This window comes from Macrosteles quadrilineatus, unplaced genomic scaffold, assembly GCF_028750875.1.
Source record: "Macrosteles quadrilineatus isolate MER2022 unplaced genomic scaffold, UCM_ALF_1.0 Scaffold_1__1_contigs__length_201487025, whole genome shotgun sequence".
In the NCBI taxonomy this organism is placed as follows: domain Eukaryota; kingdom Metazoa; phylum Arthropoda; class Insecta; order Hemiptera; family Cicadellidae; genus Macrosteles; species Macrosteles quadrilineatus.
In genome coordinates this window covers 106,429,370-106,444,344 of record NW_026542594.1, presented here as the reverse complement: position 1 = coordinate 106,444,344, position 14,975 = coordinate 106,429,370, and the positions used below count along the sequence as shown (strand labels likewise).

Genomic DNA, 14,975 nt, shown 5'->3' with positions numbered 1-14,975 from the left:
GTTTTGCGGATGCAGGTTATGGGGTAAGGTGCTAGGAAGATAAGATTGAAAAGGATACATTAGAGTATGCAAAGAAAAGCTTTGTTGAAGGTACGGAAATCATACAACACAGTATCGCATGATAAAATTAGGGTTTTGACCGAAGCCTACTCATTGAAGAAAGGATTAGGATTTTGGAGGCCAAGGAGGCGGGTAGGACTACATCGGAAAGCAAGAGTGTCAGAAGAGCTGGAGAGATTAGATGAGTGGCAAATGTGCTGGGAGCAGATGAGAAAGAAAGGGAAACTTTCGGATATATGCCAAACATCAGAAAGAGACTGGATCCAGATTGTGAGAGTGGCCAATATTGAACACAGTTTGTCACAGGACATGGGAAATTTCAAGGTGAATTTGAATTTGTGGAGGTTTTACTTGGTGGAAGAGAAAGTATGCAGCAGCTGTGCAAAAAAATAAAAGACCACGAGTCACGTATTGATGAATTGTCTACTTCAGGAGGAAAATAGGAGAGAACAGGAAGAAGTCTTGGATAGGAAAGGTCTATACATGAGAGAATAAAACTTGCTTTTAAATTGAAAAAAGAAAGAAACAAAAACAAAGAAAGAAAAGGAATGAAAAAACTTCTCCATGAAGGGGAGAGGAAATTTTAGAGTGAATCCCAATGATCCTTATATAGCTTAGGGTGGTAGGGGGAAGGGACCATGTTGTTAGGGTTTTGGACACATAGTGTGTCTGGACGAGGTTTGAAAGTGGCCAAAACCTAAGAAGAAAGAAGATTTTTTACGGGGAATCGGCCTGGCAAATAAGTCCCAGACTTAAGCCAGGGGTGGTGGTGGGAATGAGGGGCTTTGGTTTATCATTTAGGTTACAATTAATTAATTAATCAAAAGAGAATCTTTTACTGAAAAAACGGCATCGCACATAAACTGCCAACTCAATTAGGCCTTCTACCATCTCCACCTTTAACAACAAAACCAAGAAAGCAGAAAACGCCTAATAAAAAACGCCATCCCCCCCAAACCCAGAGGCGCAATCCCCTGCCCAAGCCAAAGGAGTAGTCCCCCCCAATTTACGCTATCGTCTATTTAAACCTACCCTCCCCCCACCAATTTATCTGACAATTTTCCCATTATCTCATAAAACGAGCATTTCTAGTATTATTTAGTAAACTTGAGGTACAAAAAACAAACTTGCTGATAATCAAAATTAAATGTTTAATAGGAAACGCCATTTAACAATACATCATTATATCTAACTAGTGGTTGAATTAGAAGGTTTTTCAATTTACAATTCCGAATTTGTATTGTCAGCCAACATGTGCTCAGTATTGCAATAGACAACGTCTTCAAAACGTTCAACAATATACTCGGCGAATTACTCTACTCCAACACAGTACTGTAACTGTACAATATATTAGGGGGCGTTAATTTTTACAGGGCTTAAGAATTCAGCTTTAAGTGCATTAATAATACTTTGGCAAAAAGTATCTTGTTACAAAATTATAGGCAGAGTCACGAAATAGGACAGGCCTTCTACAAAAATCGCCGGGCAAAATACCCACAATACCTTAATTGCCACCAGTACAAAAGGTTTTTGTGACGAAGTAATCTTATAATTCATTTTGATAGCCCAGGATTGCCTTTTATGACTAATAATGGTAGGAATGCATCTTGTCAGACAATCCGTTTGTTCCGTTTGTTTTTGTTGTCCGTTGTTCAGAAAATACGAATAACGATAACAGATAGGCCTATCAATTCACGCGATTGCTTCGGGCAGGACTGGAAGTAAACTGAATCAGGTTATGACGGAAAGACGTGGTCTCTGAATTGTCGTCTGTGTTATCAAAAGCTGATATTGGGCTAACTGTAGTGACGGAGGAGAGTGTTGAAAATATAATGGGATTCATAATTAAGTTTTCCATTCAAAATTATTGACAATAAATAATAACCAATTTATATGCTGGATATAAATGATGGGTTCGAAATTCTACAGTACTGCACGAAAGGAAATTTATTAAATACTTTGAGAAGTTTGAAATATATAAATACATAAAACTGGGGACAGCACAAAATTTTTGAGTGAAAACACTTAATTAATTATGAATCCCATTAGGTATATTTTCAACACTCTTCTCAGTCACTACACTAGTCCAATATCAGGTATTGAAAACGCAGACGACAATCCAGAGACCACGTCGGTCCGTCATAACCTGAACCTGATTCAGTTTCAGTTTACTTCCAGTTCTGCCGACGGCAATGTACACGCGTGAATTGATAGGCCTATCTGTAATCGTTTCTTGTTTTGTGTTAAATGTTTGTAACGTATTCTGACGACACCTCCAGAAGGGATCTTTTGCAAATCCTGACGATGGTGGAGTTAAAGAGCCATCAAAACATATGTAGCAAGTGAAAATCGAAACTGGCATGTTAAGGATTGTCTGACAAAGTGCGTTTCTACCATTCTTAGAAGCAATCTAAATTACGAACGGCAAAATGTTGTTGGTGTTGATAGTGAGGTACTTAGAAACACTTTTGCGGGCTGCTTATACAAAATTAAAATTATACATTCATTAAGACAGCTAGCAAAAAATTCCCCCTCCCCAAAATCCCCTCAAAAAAGCCCCCCCAAAATTTTTGTGGCGCCACAGTATCCCCCCTCTGGGCACCCCTGCGATTACTTGCCTCAGGTTCGATAACATATTGAAAAAGGGCTTGCTTGCATATTTTTAGGGACAAAAATTTTATTTAAATTACTGTATTATCCTAAAACCCATTCACCAACCATTTCTCATGGTTTCACTATAACATCATTGTAAAAAGACAGACGGTTGCAATACCGGTACTTAGGTTTGAATCGAAATAGTTTTTGAATGTTGCTGAATATTTCTTACAATCCTTGTCTGGTATGAATTTGTCTTTGTAGTTCAAACAGCAAGGGCGGTCCCAAGGGGGGGGGGGTCAGGGGGGTCGTGACCCCCCCAAAATATTTTTTTTTATAGATAAACTATTATACCAGGGGAACTTTGATAATTTTTATTGCAAATCGATCTACCACATTGAAATTTGTTGTAGTCTTTACACTTGTGGTGAACCAAAGGACTAATTACAAACTCTAACCTAAAACTCGGGATCGTTCGAGTCTGACTATTTTTTGGACGTTATGAAAAGTAGGGATGATCAGCAGACGACGGACGCTTTCAGCCATTAATACGGCAAAGGCAGTGTCCGATGCCGGCGTTCGACATTCGGCTGCATTCTTCTTCTTATTAAATTTTTTGGCATTTAATGTTATCATTCATTTTAACATAGATGATTGAAAACTTGAATTGGGTATTGGATAAAGAAAAGAAGTAGTATCAAATAGTCAAAGCTTGAAAGTTAGTTGAATATTATATTTATGATATTTATCTGAGTTCAGCGTTAGGAATTTGTAATTACAGTAGGCCTAATTTAATTCAATGATTACCGTAGCAAATTTTAAAACTTTCAATATTAAATAGTTTTTTTATTTAGGGCACCTGATATCATATTTAAGAATACCACAACCCAATTGGTATGTTGCTAGCCACGAAAACAACAACAAAATGGTAATGTCCCAGACTTAGATGCGGAAGGGACGGATTTAATTCCCGGCACAACCACAAAAACTTTATTCTCACGTTGACCCCTTGTAAAATGCCACTAGCTTAGAAAAAAATGAGAACACTGAGAACCAATTCTTCAGGCGGTAGCAGTGACGGGACGCCGATGGCAACGTTAGTTGGGTAGTGTACTTTGTGTAGGTTAACTGTTGCTTACTGGGCAGGTATAATGCAGTCATGTTGAGTGCAAGTTCTTAAATACTTCTTAGATAAAATAAGTTCTCTGGTTCGAAGTCTTGGTCTGATTATGGACATTTTTTGATTAGCATGCACATCGGCACCAGTTGAAAGGGTGTTTTTGTAAATTAATAATGCTTGAATGTGTTGTAATGTTGCGGTATTCCTGTGATATAAAAACCACAAGTCTCAATAACGCAAAAACATGCATTATCCAGTGTAAGGTTATTTTAAACATTTCTTTGACCTTTAAAAAATAAACTGGGAAGCTTAAACACATTAAACTAGGTCCCCAAAATAGCTTAAAAACACTCATTTTAGCACGATATTTCCAATTTTTTCCGTGGGGGGAACCCCAGACCCCCCTCCTTTGCTGGGGGGTATGGGATTCCCCCCAGGCCCCCCGGTGACCCCCCAAAATATATGTCTAGGACCGCCCTTGAAACAGTCCTAATCAACAAATATTAATTATTAGGTACTAGTGCACCTGTTACTCGAATTCAAGCAATTGCAAAGTATTACAGGTGCTATTTTAAAACGTAACAGTCATAATTTCCGATTACTCTAAGAGTCAACTCAAAATTTAATGTAATCCATCACTCCACTACAGTTATCGAAACTGAAAACAAACTCTTGTGAGTGTATCATGTGTTTACTATGAATAGCTGTAATTAATACAAATTATTCGTCTGTATAAGTAAACAAAATCTTTCATCATAAGAAATACATTGGGGTTTCGATGGCCTGTGGGGCAAAGCCCGAGGACTTTTATTACTGGAATTGGTGAAAGGGGGCGTCTACATAAAAAATACTTAATTTTGACACATCGTTTGTTAAAATTCGTCCATTATTAACGGAGGAGTAGTGTTTCGTATAAATCGCCTTCACGTATTATAAGAATAATAATATAAGAGAATAATGATAATTAATTGTTTGGAAAAATATTATTTCTGAAAGTATAACTTATCTTGTATACATGATGTAGTAAAACTGGGCTGAGTGTGAGAGCCGGGGAGTGGGACACACAGACGGACAAAGAGCCTCTACCGATGCAGATCTCTGCTGTGAGAGATGTGGTGATACATGAACAGTACAACCCGCGATCACTGCATAATGACGTGGCCCTGCTGCTGCTGGAGAAACCCTTGGAGTTAGACCTTCACATCAGACCCATCTGTCTGCCCAGCCAGGACGAGAGCATGGACGGTCGACAGTGTGTGGTCAGCGGCTGGGGCAAAGATGTCTTCGGTAAGTAAATATTGTACCAAGGTGGCTGCATCAATTTTGTGCAAGAGTGAAGGCAAGCTGCCCATGTAGCACAGATGGTTGGGCCAACGTTGGTAAATTATTGTGGAGCCACACAGTTGGCCAACGGTAGAAATGTCACCTCTTTAAACTATTTTCCAACCAACCATTGTCCAACAATGGCCCAAACATAAAAAAATACTGATGGCCAACTATAACACAACTGATATCCAACCAACCATTTTATTTCACACAAAATAATAAAGATTTAGTAAGAAAAGCATAATTATTAGTTGAGTAAATTGATTAAATAGTTCATAAAAACAAATTTTGAAAAAGAGCTGGAACAAAATATTTTGGCCCAGACGGGTTTCGAACCCGGGTCCTTCGACTTATGAGCCTCTTACCTTACCACTGAGCTATCTGTGATTGTTGATATAGAGAGTTTTCAAGTGGCGAAAGAGTAGCCGACAGTTGCAATGGTCGCAATACTTAAAACATTTTTGGTACTACACAGTATAATATGATTCTGTTAATCTGTTAAGGCATCATAAGTAGTTATTATTTTTTTAGGGGAGTTAGAGAGGATACTGGTATTTGAATATAGATTAATTAATTACTGTTAGATTATTAATGCTATTATAATTGACTGTTATATGATTAATTACTCTTTCCCCTTAAATTGTTGCAAATAAGTTAAAGAATATTAATTTAAAAAATATTTGCATTATTATAAATGTTGTGAAAGCTAGACCCAGAGAATGAAAGTCGTGTAAACTCAACTATGGACCATCGTTGGTCCAACAAAAGTAGCTTTTGTTGGTCCAACGGAGTGAAAAACGGTTGGACAACGGTTGGCTTGATGTATGATACCCAGCAATGCATATTAATGTATTTCATTAACAATGAACCAACGTTGGTCCACAGTTGTAAATATTGGTTGGCCCAACTACGAGATATACAGTTGGACAACGGTTGGTTGGTTGTGGAAGCTCCAAAACCAACTGTCCCACAGTTGGCCCAACCATCTGTGCTATATGGGTGATGTAACAAGTATTCAAGTGTTGTTAATGGACGATCTGCGAGGCATTTATATGAAATATCTATGTATGTATAGTGCCTGCTAAAAACAGCAATACACTCTGCTGCATACGTATGTATTTATTTTTTTTTTTGTAAGGGAGAGGAGGGAAAATGCTTTTACGGACACATGTAGCCAGCCTGTAGTGTGAGACTCCTGAATCCATCACAGACTACTCACTAAAAAACCCCCTCTACTCTATTGAACACAGACCTGGAATTGTTTGTCACATTACTTCAAGTCAGGCCAACATGTGACCTAAGCCCTCAGGGCTCTCACCCTTTTTGGCATTTAGATACTTTATGACCTACGGTCAAGGTTGAGCTTCTTGGTGCGGAGAATACCGTAGATGTAATGTGACACACAGGTCCAATTGTCCTCACCCTCCGTCATCATCGGTATGACCGTGTCCACTGACAGCAGTCCTACTAACTGTTGAGCCTCCAGGAGGGACCTTTCCGCAGTGGAAAAAGGTATGTTCCACGTCATCGGGAATACTCTGGCAGCAAAGTACAGAATGTACTTGCCCCGGGAATTTGTGAGGGTCATTCCCCACTCGACAGCCCTAGCATTAAAATACCCACCCACGAGACGTGTCCTGTGGTATTGCGCACGCTCTCTTCCAGGCGGTCTATCTTCTCACGAAAGTCATGGATGGCTTCGTTGGGAGTGAGGTAGACACTAAAGTAAGTGACATCCCGGCACCAAACCCAAACGAAACCTCGGCCCTTCGCGTGACCCCGTACTTGTACTTTAGCTGTATTACGCGCCAAGAATGCAGCAGTACCAAGACTATCAGGGAACCAAAAAGATGGGTCCCTATCACGGTACTGGTACTGTTCGCTGACTAAGAGCGCGTCGACATCGTGTTCGGGGGCAAGCTGACAGAGAAGTGCTTCAGCCGTCCTGGATCGCTCACGATTGCACTGAAGGATTCTTATCTTCGTGGGAGGGCTTTCGCTTGCTGTAGTGCAGATTTAAATACACTGCACTGTCCAGACCATAGATCTATAATAACAACACTGGATCGCCGACTCCGTGCTGCGAGAACGAGCCAGTGCGCTCCCGTTTCCCCCACCACTGTAAGGGGTCCGCGGTTTGAAGCGTGCGAATTCTCTACTTTACCTGTTGTTTTATTGGTTAAACACCTTGATTTTACTTTTAACCTTTATCACTATCTGTATATCATAATACTGTATGTTTATAAAAACATATTAGCCTATAGTAGGTCCTACATATAATATATTTGTAAGAAGCCAATTCTTAAATGAATTAATGAAGTTCGTAAACAGCTAATTTCTTTATTGTTTTAAATAATAATTTATATAGTGATAATTTATATATAACTAGCTGTGTGCCCGTTCTACGCACGGGGATCTTATTGTAGTCAGTTATTGAAACCTTTTTATTAAGAACAGAATTTGGTTTGCATATTTTCAGATATGCTGGCAAAACTATTATACAGTATATAAACCTTCGCAAATACAGTAACTGACAGTTTCAAGTCAAAACAAATGCTTCGAAATTAAATGTAACCTGGGTCGTGTTGGTCCATATGTTAAATCCAATGATTAAACTAAAAAATGCTTTATAGATCTATGAGGCATAGCCCTAATGTAGGCCTATAATTGAAAGTTACCTTCCACAATGGTTAAAAGTATTTAAGGTACTACTTCAACCTCCCAATTTAACACTTTATTCGTGTTGACATTTTCATTATAAAGGTACTTTTATCCTTTCCGTGAAACACTGAGAAATAAGGACATTAATGCTTTACTAACAGACATACACACAAAAATACAGAACTTAATTAGGGGGTTTGCTACGCTTTAAGCATAACAAAGTACTTGTAAAATTAGTATCTAAAATATTTTGTTAATGTCATCAAATTTCATCATAACAATGTATATTTGCTTGGACCGATGATGACCCGAAATGACGGCTTACTATATGAAATGAAGACGACTGGTCCAGGGTGGTCCAGCCACCCTGGTATAGACGATTGGTAATTTATAGTAAATATTACCAAAATAGGCCACTAACTATTGATACATAAACAACGTAAAGCGTTTAAACAATTCATTATGGTTAGTTGAATAAATGTTTTACTAAAGTGCGTTATCGTTTTCTTAGCATAAACTAACATTTTGGAATCAAGAAAGAAAAAGCAAAAATTGTACAGTTAAGACATCAATTAAATTGAATACGCCTGTAATAATAAATAAGGTGCAACACCAACGATAACTAATTTGTAAAGTACAGTGATGTGTTGGTACTTAAAAATGATTCTTGCTACTACCAACAGTACCAACGGTTCTAAGGAATAGAACCGGTACCAAAAACCAACGTTCACAGTTGAGAACTATAGTACAGCCGACCAATTATATGAGTTAATCAAGTCCCGAGGTTATTGATCTCTTGGTTTTTTATTTTCTCGTAAAACGTTTTAAAACGGCAATCAAAGTTATTTCCCAATAATTGCTTTATTTGTAAACAACTTTTAATGTAAACTTATCTGTGTCAGTTTTAAAAAAAAACAACCTCATACAAACAACTTTTTGTTATTTAATAGATTAGGCGCCCTACGTACCTATATTCTCTAAACAATGATTGGTAAAGGCTATCTAATAACATTAGAAGGAAATGTGACAAAAATCACACAACGTTGGGTTTTTGGACGTTTGTAATTTTATTTCTTAAGTAGGTAGGCCGTGTATTCTAGGGAAAAGTACCGGTATCAAGGATCGTCGTCGAACAGTTTGTTATGAATAATTGGGTAGGCGTACGTACCCAAGAGCATGGCTGTATGGTCCAGCGATTGTATCACACGGTGAGTAGGTACTATTGACTATATATATATAGTCAATGGTAGGAACAGAAAATAACACATTGTTACAATCAACCACTGCAGTTGTGATTTTTTACTTACCACTTTACACAACCGCCATTGAAGCGCCGTGTCAATGAGTGGAAACCTTATTTCTAAGCCATTGGCGACGATTATTATTAAATTTAAAGTTTCCCACTGATTCAAGGTCTTCTTTCTGGTTATCAAAACTCAAGAACAATTTATACACAAAGAATCTCTGGTTCCTGAACTGGATGATGCCTAGTTATTTAATTTCATTTACACGGTTACACTATTACACTATATTATTGCACTTTCGATTAATTAAATCCGTTATGTAAGAAAAACGTTTTTAATCACTTGGGATTTACATTCAAAACGTGATTGAAAAAGGTTGCGGTATTTGTAAACAACATTTGTAAACATATCAGTGACAGCTAGGAAAAATAATCTTGATCCGAACAGCTGTTCGTTATTTCATAGATGATTATGCAATAAAAATTGGACGAAAACTTGACATAAATCGCACAAAACTACATTTTTGAACGTTCGTAATATTATTTACAAAGTAGTGAGGCCATATTTTAATGGCTAAAGACAATCTCGCCAATCCAGTGAATACATTAAAATGACTTGGATCTTGATAGGTACTCTCGTTTTCCAGGAGAAGATAGCGTAAAATGCCATCTTGAGTGTTACAGACAAAGGGAAAGACAGACAGACAGACAGACAGACAGACAGACAGAAATTGAGATAAGACTCGTTTCTGCTTATTTAATGTATAAGACGTAAAAATAACCTAAAAATATATAATTCTGAGCAATGTACAGACAAAACTCTAATTTTATTTATATAGATAAAAATTATCATATTACATACATTATGATGTATTATGGAATATTTTTTGTAGGGGTTACAAAATCAACTACAATAATGTTTTAACATATTCTTTTTATTGTTACAGAACATAAAAGCATTACATAGGTACATATAATGTCATACATTGACAAAAATGAAAGTACAGGCCTACGTGTGACTGAACAATATTACCTTATTTAATTTTTGCCGTAGACCTGTAGTGGCAGTATTTTCAGAAATTGTCCTTTTCTTTGCCAAGCCAAACATTTTGATTTTGTAAAACAAAAACCCTTGATAAGTTTTAGTTCATGAGTTTCCTCGCCAATTTCTACTAACTCCGTGTGTTCACGGAACACATTGCCACTAAAGTAATTAATACCCTCATTGACACACCTTTTCATGTCAAAACTGCTGATACATTTATCATAACCTTTAAACAGTTTGTGAAAAAAACAAACAATTTTAAACAGGTCGTCGCTTGGATAGTATAATTTTCCCATATTCACGAAACTTGTAAAATCTGTGCATGGTAAATACCCTGATGTGGTAGTCTTAATCAGTAGCTGAGAACAAGTCTCACAATTAATATTAGGTACAAGTTTGCTAGCAATATATCCTGCTATATAGCATAAAATGTTTTGTTGATAATACGAGACACTGTTTAAACTATCATCAATAATCTTGGATATGACTGCAGTGTTGTGGTCTTCGATTTCATCTTCATTTGACGATACTGTGTTATTTGCATTTGTGTTACTTAAAATAGACGCTTGAACGTGCGGATCAAACTCAATGCAGTTTGAGCCGTCACTGCTTCGAACGCTGTTCCTAAACATTAGTTTTCTTAAGGCCCATTTAAACTGCAACACATTAGGGTTGTTATTTCGTCCTCCCATAGCTCTAATGCAAGAAAAAAACAATTCCAAATGATCTTGGGACAACTTTACGTCAACAAGTACTTAAAACCTTCATTTTCAAGTAGTATCGTGGTTAGGGCCATTACAGTGTTAATGTCGGTTATAAACCCCAGCACAAACGTTTTCCTTGGGTGTTTTAGAATAGGAACACCATTTATTTTAAGATTGCAGAGAAAAATCTTTACCTCTTGCAAAAACTTCTCTTTTGAAGATTTATTTGAGGACTTTATTGGCTCTTTAAAGTTCTTCCCATATGGGTCCCTGGTGTTTAAAATATCAAAAAGTTTATTGATAGTTCTTATAAACTTAATTGTTGCTTCACTACCTGAAAATCGAGAATCTTTAGAACAGAGAAACTCTAAGGCGTCTGCAACTCCTGAGCTCAATGTTTGTGCTGCGGTTTTTACACTCATTTTTCTGTTTTTGAATTGAATGTGCTTATCAGTAAGTTTGTTACAAAATGTGTAACCTTCTTGTTTCTGCACATCATTTAACAAGGATATATATTTAAAACTAACTATCCCGTCTGAAGACTGAATCTCATCCATGTCTGCTACGGTGTTCCTACACAGCTTGAGCATGTGGCAAGCATCTAAGCTTACATAGATTTTTTCGGACATAGTAGGCAAAATAAACCAGGGTTTCTCAGGAAGATCACAACCAAGCTTTCTAAGAGCACTAATATTATTTGAGGGACCATCACACGTTAGATTGTGTACTGTAACACCAACTTCTTTAAGCTTTAAAATAACAGTTTTTATTAACTGAGATAAAACACTACTGTCTATTGAGTTGATACAAAAATATGCTACAACACATTTAAACGATTTCTGGAGGGAGGCAATTTGGAATACAAGCGCTTCTGTAGCTAATTCCTCCTGATTTTCTATGTTTACGTTTCCAAAATCAACATATCCAAAGATTTTCCCTGCATTATGATCAAATATTACTTGTTTTCTTATACTAATACAATCAAAAACCAAACTTACATTTCTTAGGCTAGGATTATTTGAAACGTTTGTTTTCAAATAATCAAACACCTCTCCCAATAACCCTGGACAACAGTTAAACTTGGATAACCAGGTCCTAATTGTTGAAGGATTTGGAAGACAAAACACTATATTCTTTAGATACTTAAAAGCCTTCGGCGAGTAAAAATACAGGGTTAAGGCAAACTCTTTCATTTTTTCTGTGTAATGTTTTTTGGTTCTACTTAATTCATTGTTGTTCAGAGTTGATACAATAAGTTCTAATGAAAATCCACTAAAATTATCCTCTAACAGATTTATTAGCTTTTCTGGCGCGTTAATTTTTTTTTAAATATTGTGATCATGTCATTCATTGTCCGTATTTTTTTATCCCGACATTTCAGCTTCTGTTGAAGGATTTTAACTTTTCGTCTGAGAAGAATTTTCGTCGGTGATGAAACCTAAACACGAATGAAATCAGTAATTACTAAAGGTATGTGCCTGAACAAAGTACAAACTTGTAAATGAAGAGTTAGTTATATGGTAATTTAGTGTCACAAAATCAGCCATATTTGTTTAAAGATTTTAAACGGTCACCATTTTGTTAGGTAATTACATTATAATTTTTTTGTAATATCCTCTTGAAAGAAAAAATGAATGTCCAAACTTTGGTTTCCGTAGCTTGAATAATCCCATATAAATTGTAAAAAAATACAAAATGGCGGCTAGCGGCAGGCGGACATTTGTTGTTGAAATTGATGATCACTTGGGCCATGACGTTTGTGACATTATTTAATGACCACCCTGTATAATGAAAAAAGATATTCTCTCGTTCAGTCATCGGATAAACCTTCCTTTTTTACCGGGAACAACAAGATTTGATGTAAGTAGAAGTCAATAGATACATTATAATTAATTAATAATTTAAAATGACCTGTTTCTTATTTTTGGTGGTGGATGAGCAGTCTGTTGGAGTTTCATTTGTTTCATTCCGTTTATTCTGTGCTTCGGTAAAGGAAGTAAGTGTATTATTCTCGTCATGTATGTCATTGTTGTCGTTGATGTCGGTATTTGTATTTTATGTTTTCCTTGCGACCTGTAAAAAAATCAATTCCGTCAAAAGGTGTTACTCTGCAAACCAAATGAGTTATGTTTAAGACTTGTTAATTTAAAGCAAGTCTACACTAAGAATATGCTTATTAGTTTTAGTTTGTGGTACTAACCTCAGCACGAAATAAAGTTCTTCTGTGTTTTGGTGCACTTGATTGAAGGTGCAAATTTGGGGGGAACTCGAACACAGAAGGAACTGAATTTGGTTTTAATCTTTTAACAATCCCTCCTACTTCGTAGTCACTTTCTTGGAAATGTTTAGAACAAAGTACGGTGGTGTTGTTTGGCGTAAACTCTTTTCTTTTTGTAGCTAATGCCCATCTCCTTCTCAGGTCAGGATTTTTTGGAAATCTGGAAAAAATGTCCAATTATAGTCTACTATAATATATAAAACCTTTATTGTAATAATGAAGTAATTAATTTGTTTAAGCAAATGAATGGCAATTAATTAGTTTGCTAGTTTATAATTCACCAACAGGGGATCTGCTGGGATTTTATACAGTTTAATTACAGGTATATAAAGTCTCAAATCAACTACGTTGGTACTGGTTAACGATTAAACAGTTTAAATCGACCTACACTAAAACTTATAATATATAGGGCTAAGCCTAATACTGGACAGTAAGTATGCAAAAAATTATTGGCTTATTAGCTAAGATTTGTAAACATTAAGTGTATTTACATAATCCTATTACTATTAGTTTTATATTACAGCAAAGTAAGTTAAAGACTACGGAACGTTTAGTTTTTCTTACCTGTGAAACGATAAGCTGCAGCCTTTTGAAAATTGATTACTACACCCAAATGCTGCACAGAACTGTACCATATTTCAACATAATAGAAACAGAAAACTAGCTCCAAAATTATGGTAAATACACAAACAGAGACGAGCCATCAACATATTGGCACCTGACACACGTGTACGTAAAGCGAAGCCGATGGCGGGAAACCCCTTACAGTGGTGGGGGGAGCACTATCACCGCCGGACCGCTCTAGCCGCTACTCCGCCACCTCGGTCAGCAAACCAGTGTTGTTATTATAGATCTATGGTCCAGACCCAGCTATATGCTTCAAGTGTTTGTCAGCGAGCCCATTTTCTTTACAATATTTGGGGGATTTACAATCTTTAAACTAGGGATGCGTCTGCAGATTCAAAACAATATGGTTGTGATTATTTTATGGAGCCAATAATTCAAGTTTTTGTAGTGTATTTTAAAAGTGTGTGACTGAATTATAGTTTTAAATTATAGGTAAAGTATCTTAACACAACTGAAGCTATAAACCTTCAAAGAATATTTTTAAATTTTACAACTAAAAGGACTTATAAAATACTCACATTTTTCCAAGCCAAAAGCACATGTTTTTATCACTATCCTAATGTATTTTTAGTTGAAGCAAAATCATCTCATTTTCATAATTTACTTATCATTAGCAGTTATTTTACAAGTAAACCACAACTTTAAAATGGATAGCAAAGACTTTTACAAAGTAAGGATCCTGAACACATCAAGATAGACAGGAAGCAGCGTAGGCATAACTAGACTCTTGCAGTAATTTTCCTGTTTGGATCTCTGCCCCACCCCCTGCCCAGTGCCCACCTGACACATTCGACCAGCTTATCACTAGTACCTGACCTTTGGAGCCACAACAATATCAATTGTTGATGAACTGGAACTTTATGATTAACTGGATTGTGACTATTGAAATAATTAAGCCTTGATTTTTAAACTTTTGAGTTCAGACATAATTTATTATGCCATAATCATATATATTTCACAAACTTAACCAAAAAAAGTGTAAAAATATTTTTTGCATTTCTGAGTGTGTGAAACTAAATTAGTTTGATGGCCATAACCGTTGTACAGAATTTTAAAACATTCTCAAGGATTTTCTCGACGGAAAACAAAGCAAAATTCAAACAAGGAGAAAAAGTCTTTGCAAAAATTAAAGGCTTCCCATATTGGCCAGCAATAGTTGAAAATGTTGATATTACTACAAAAATACCAAAATATAATGTTTTATTTTATGGAGATAAACAAGTTGGATTGGAAATAAAGGAAACAAATGTTTGTTTATTTTCGGAGAACAAATCTCGTATCTGTCAACAAAAAAATAAAAATAAAAAATGTTCTTC

At 36.3% G+C, this 14,975-nt stretch overlaps 1 protein-coding gene across 4 annotated transcripts in view; it reads left to right on the top strand.

Annotated features, from left to right (window-relative positions):
* The window catches only part of LOC128982705 (phenoloxidase-activating factor 2-like), a 66,612-nt gene that overhangs the window by 29,631 nt on the left and 22,006 nt on the right, over positions 1-14,975 (top strand). For all 4 annotated transcript variants that reach the window (XR_008489715.1, XR_008489719.1, XM_054401697.1 and 1 more), the window contains exon 5: positions 4,800-5,062. Coding sequence is in view for 2 of the 4 variants with exons in the window: in XM_054401697.1 (XP_054257672.1) it covers positions 4,800-5,062 (263 nt within the window). In the remaining 2 variants the exon portion in view is untranslated. The remainder of the gene's footprint in view (positions 1-4,799; positions 5,063-14,975) is intronic.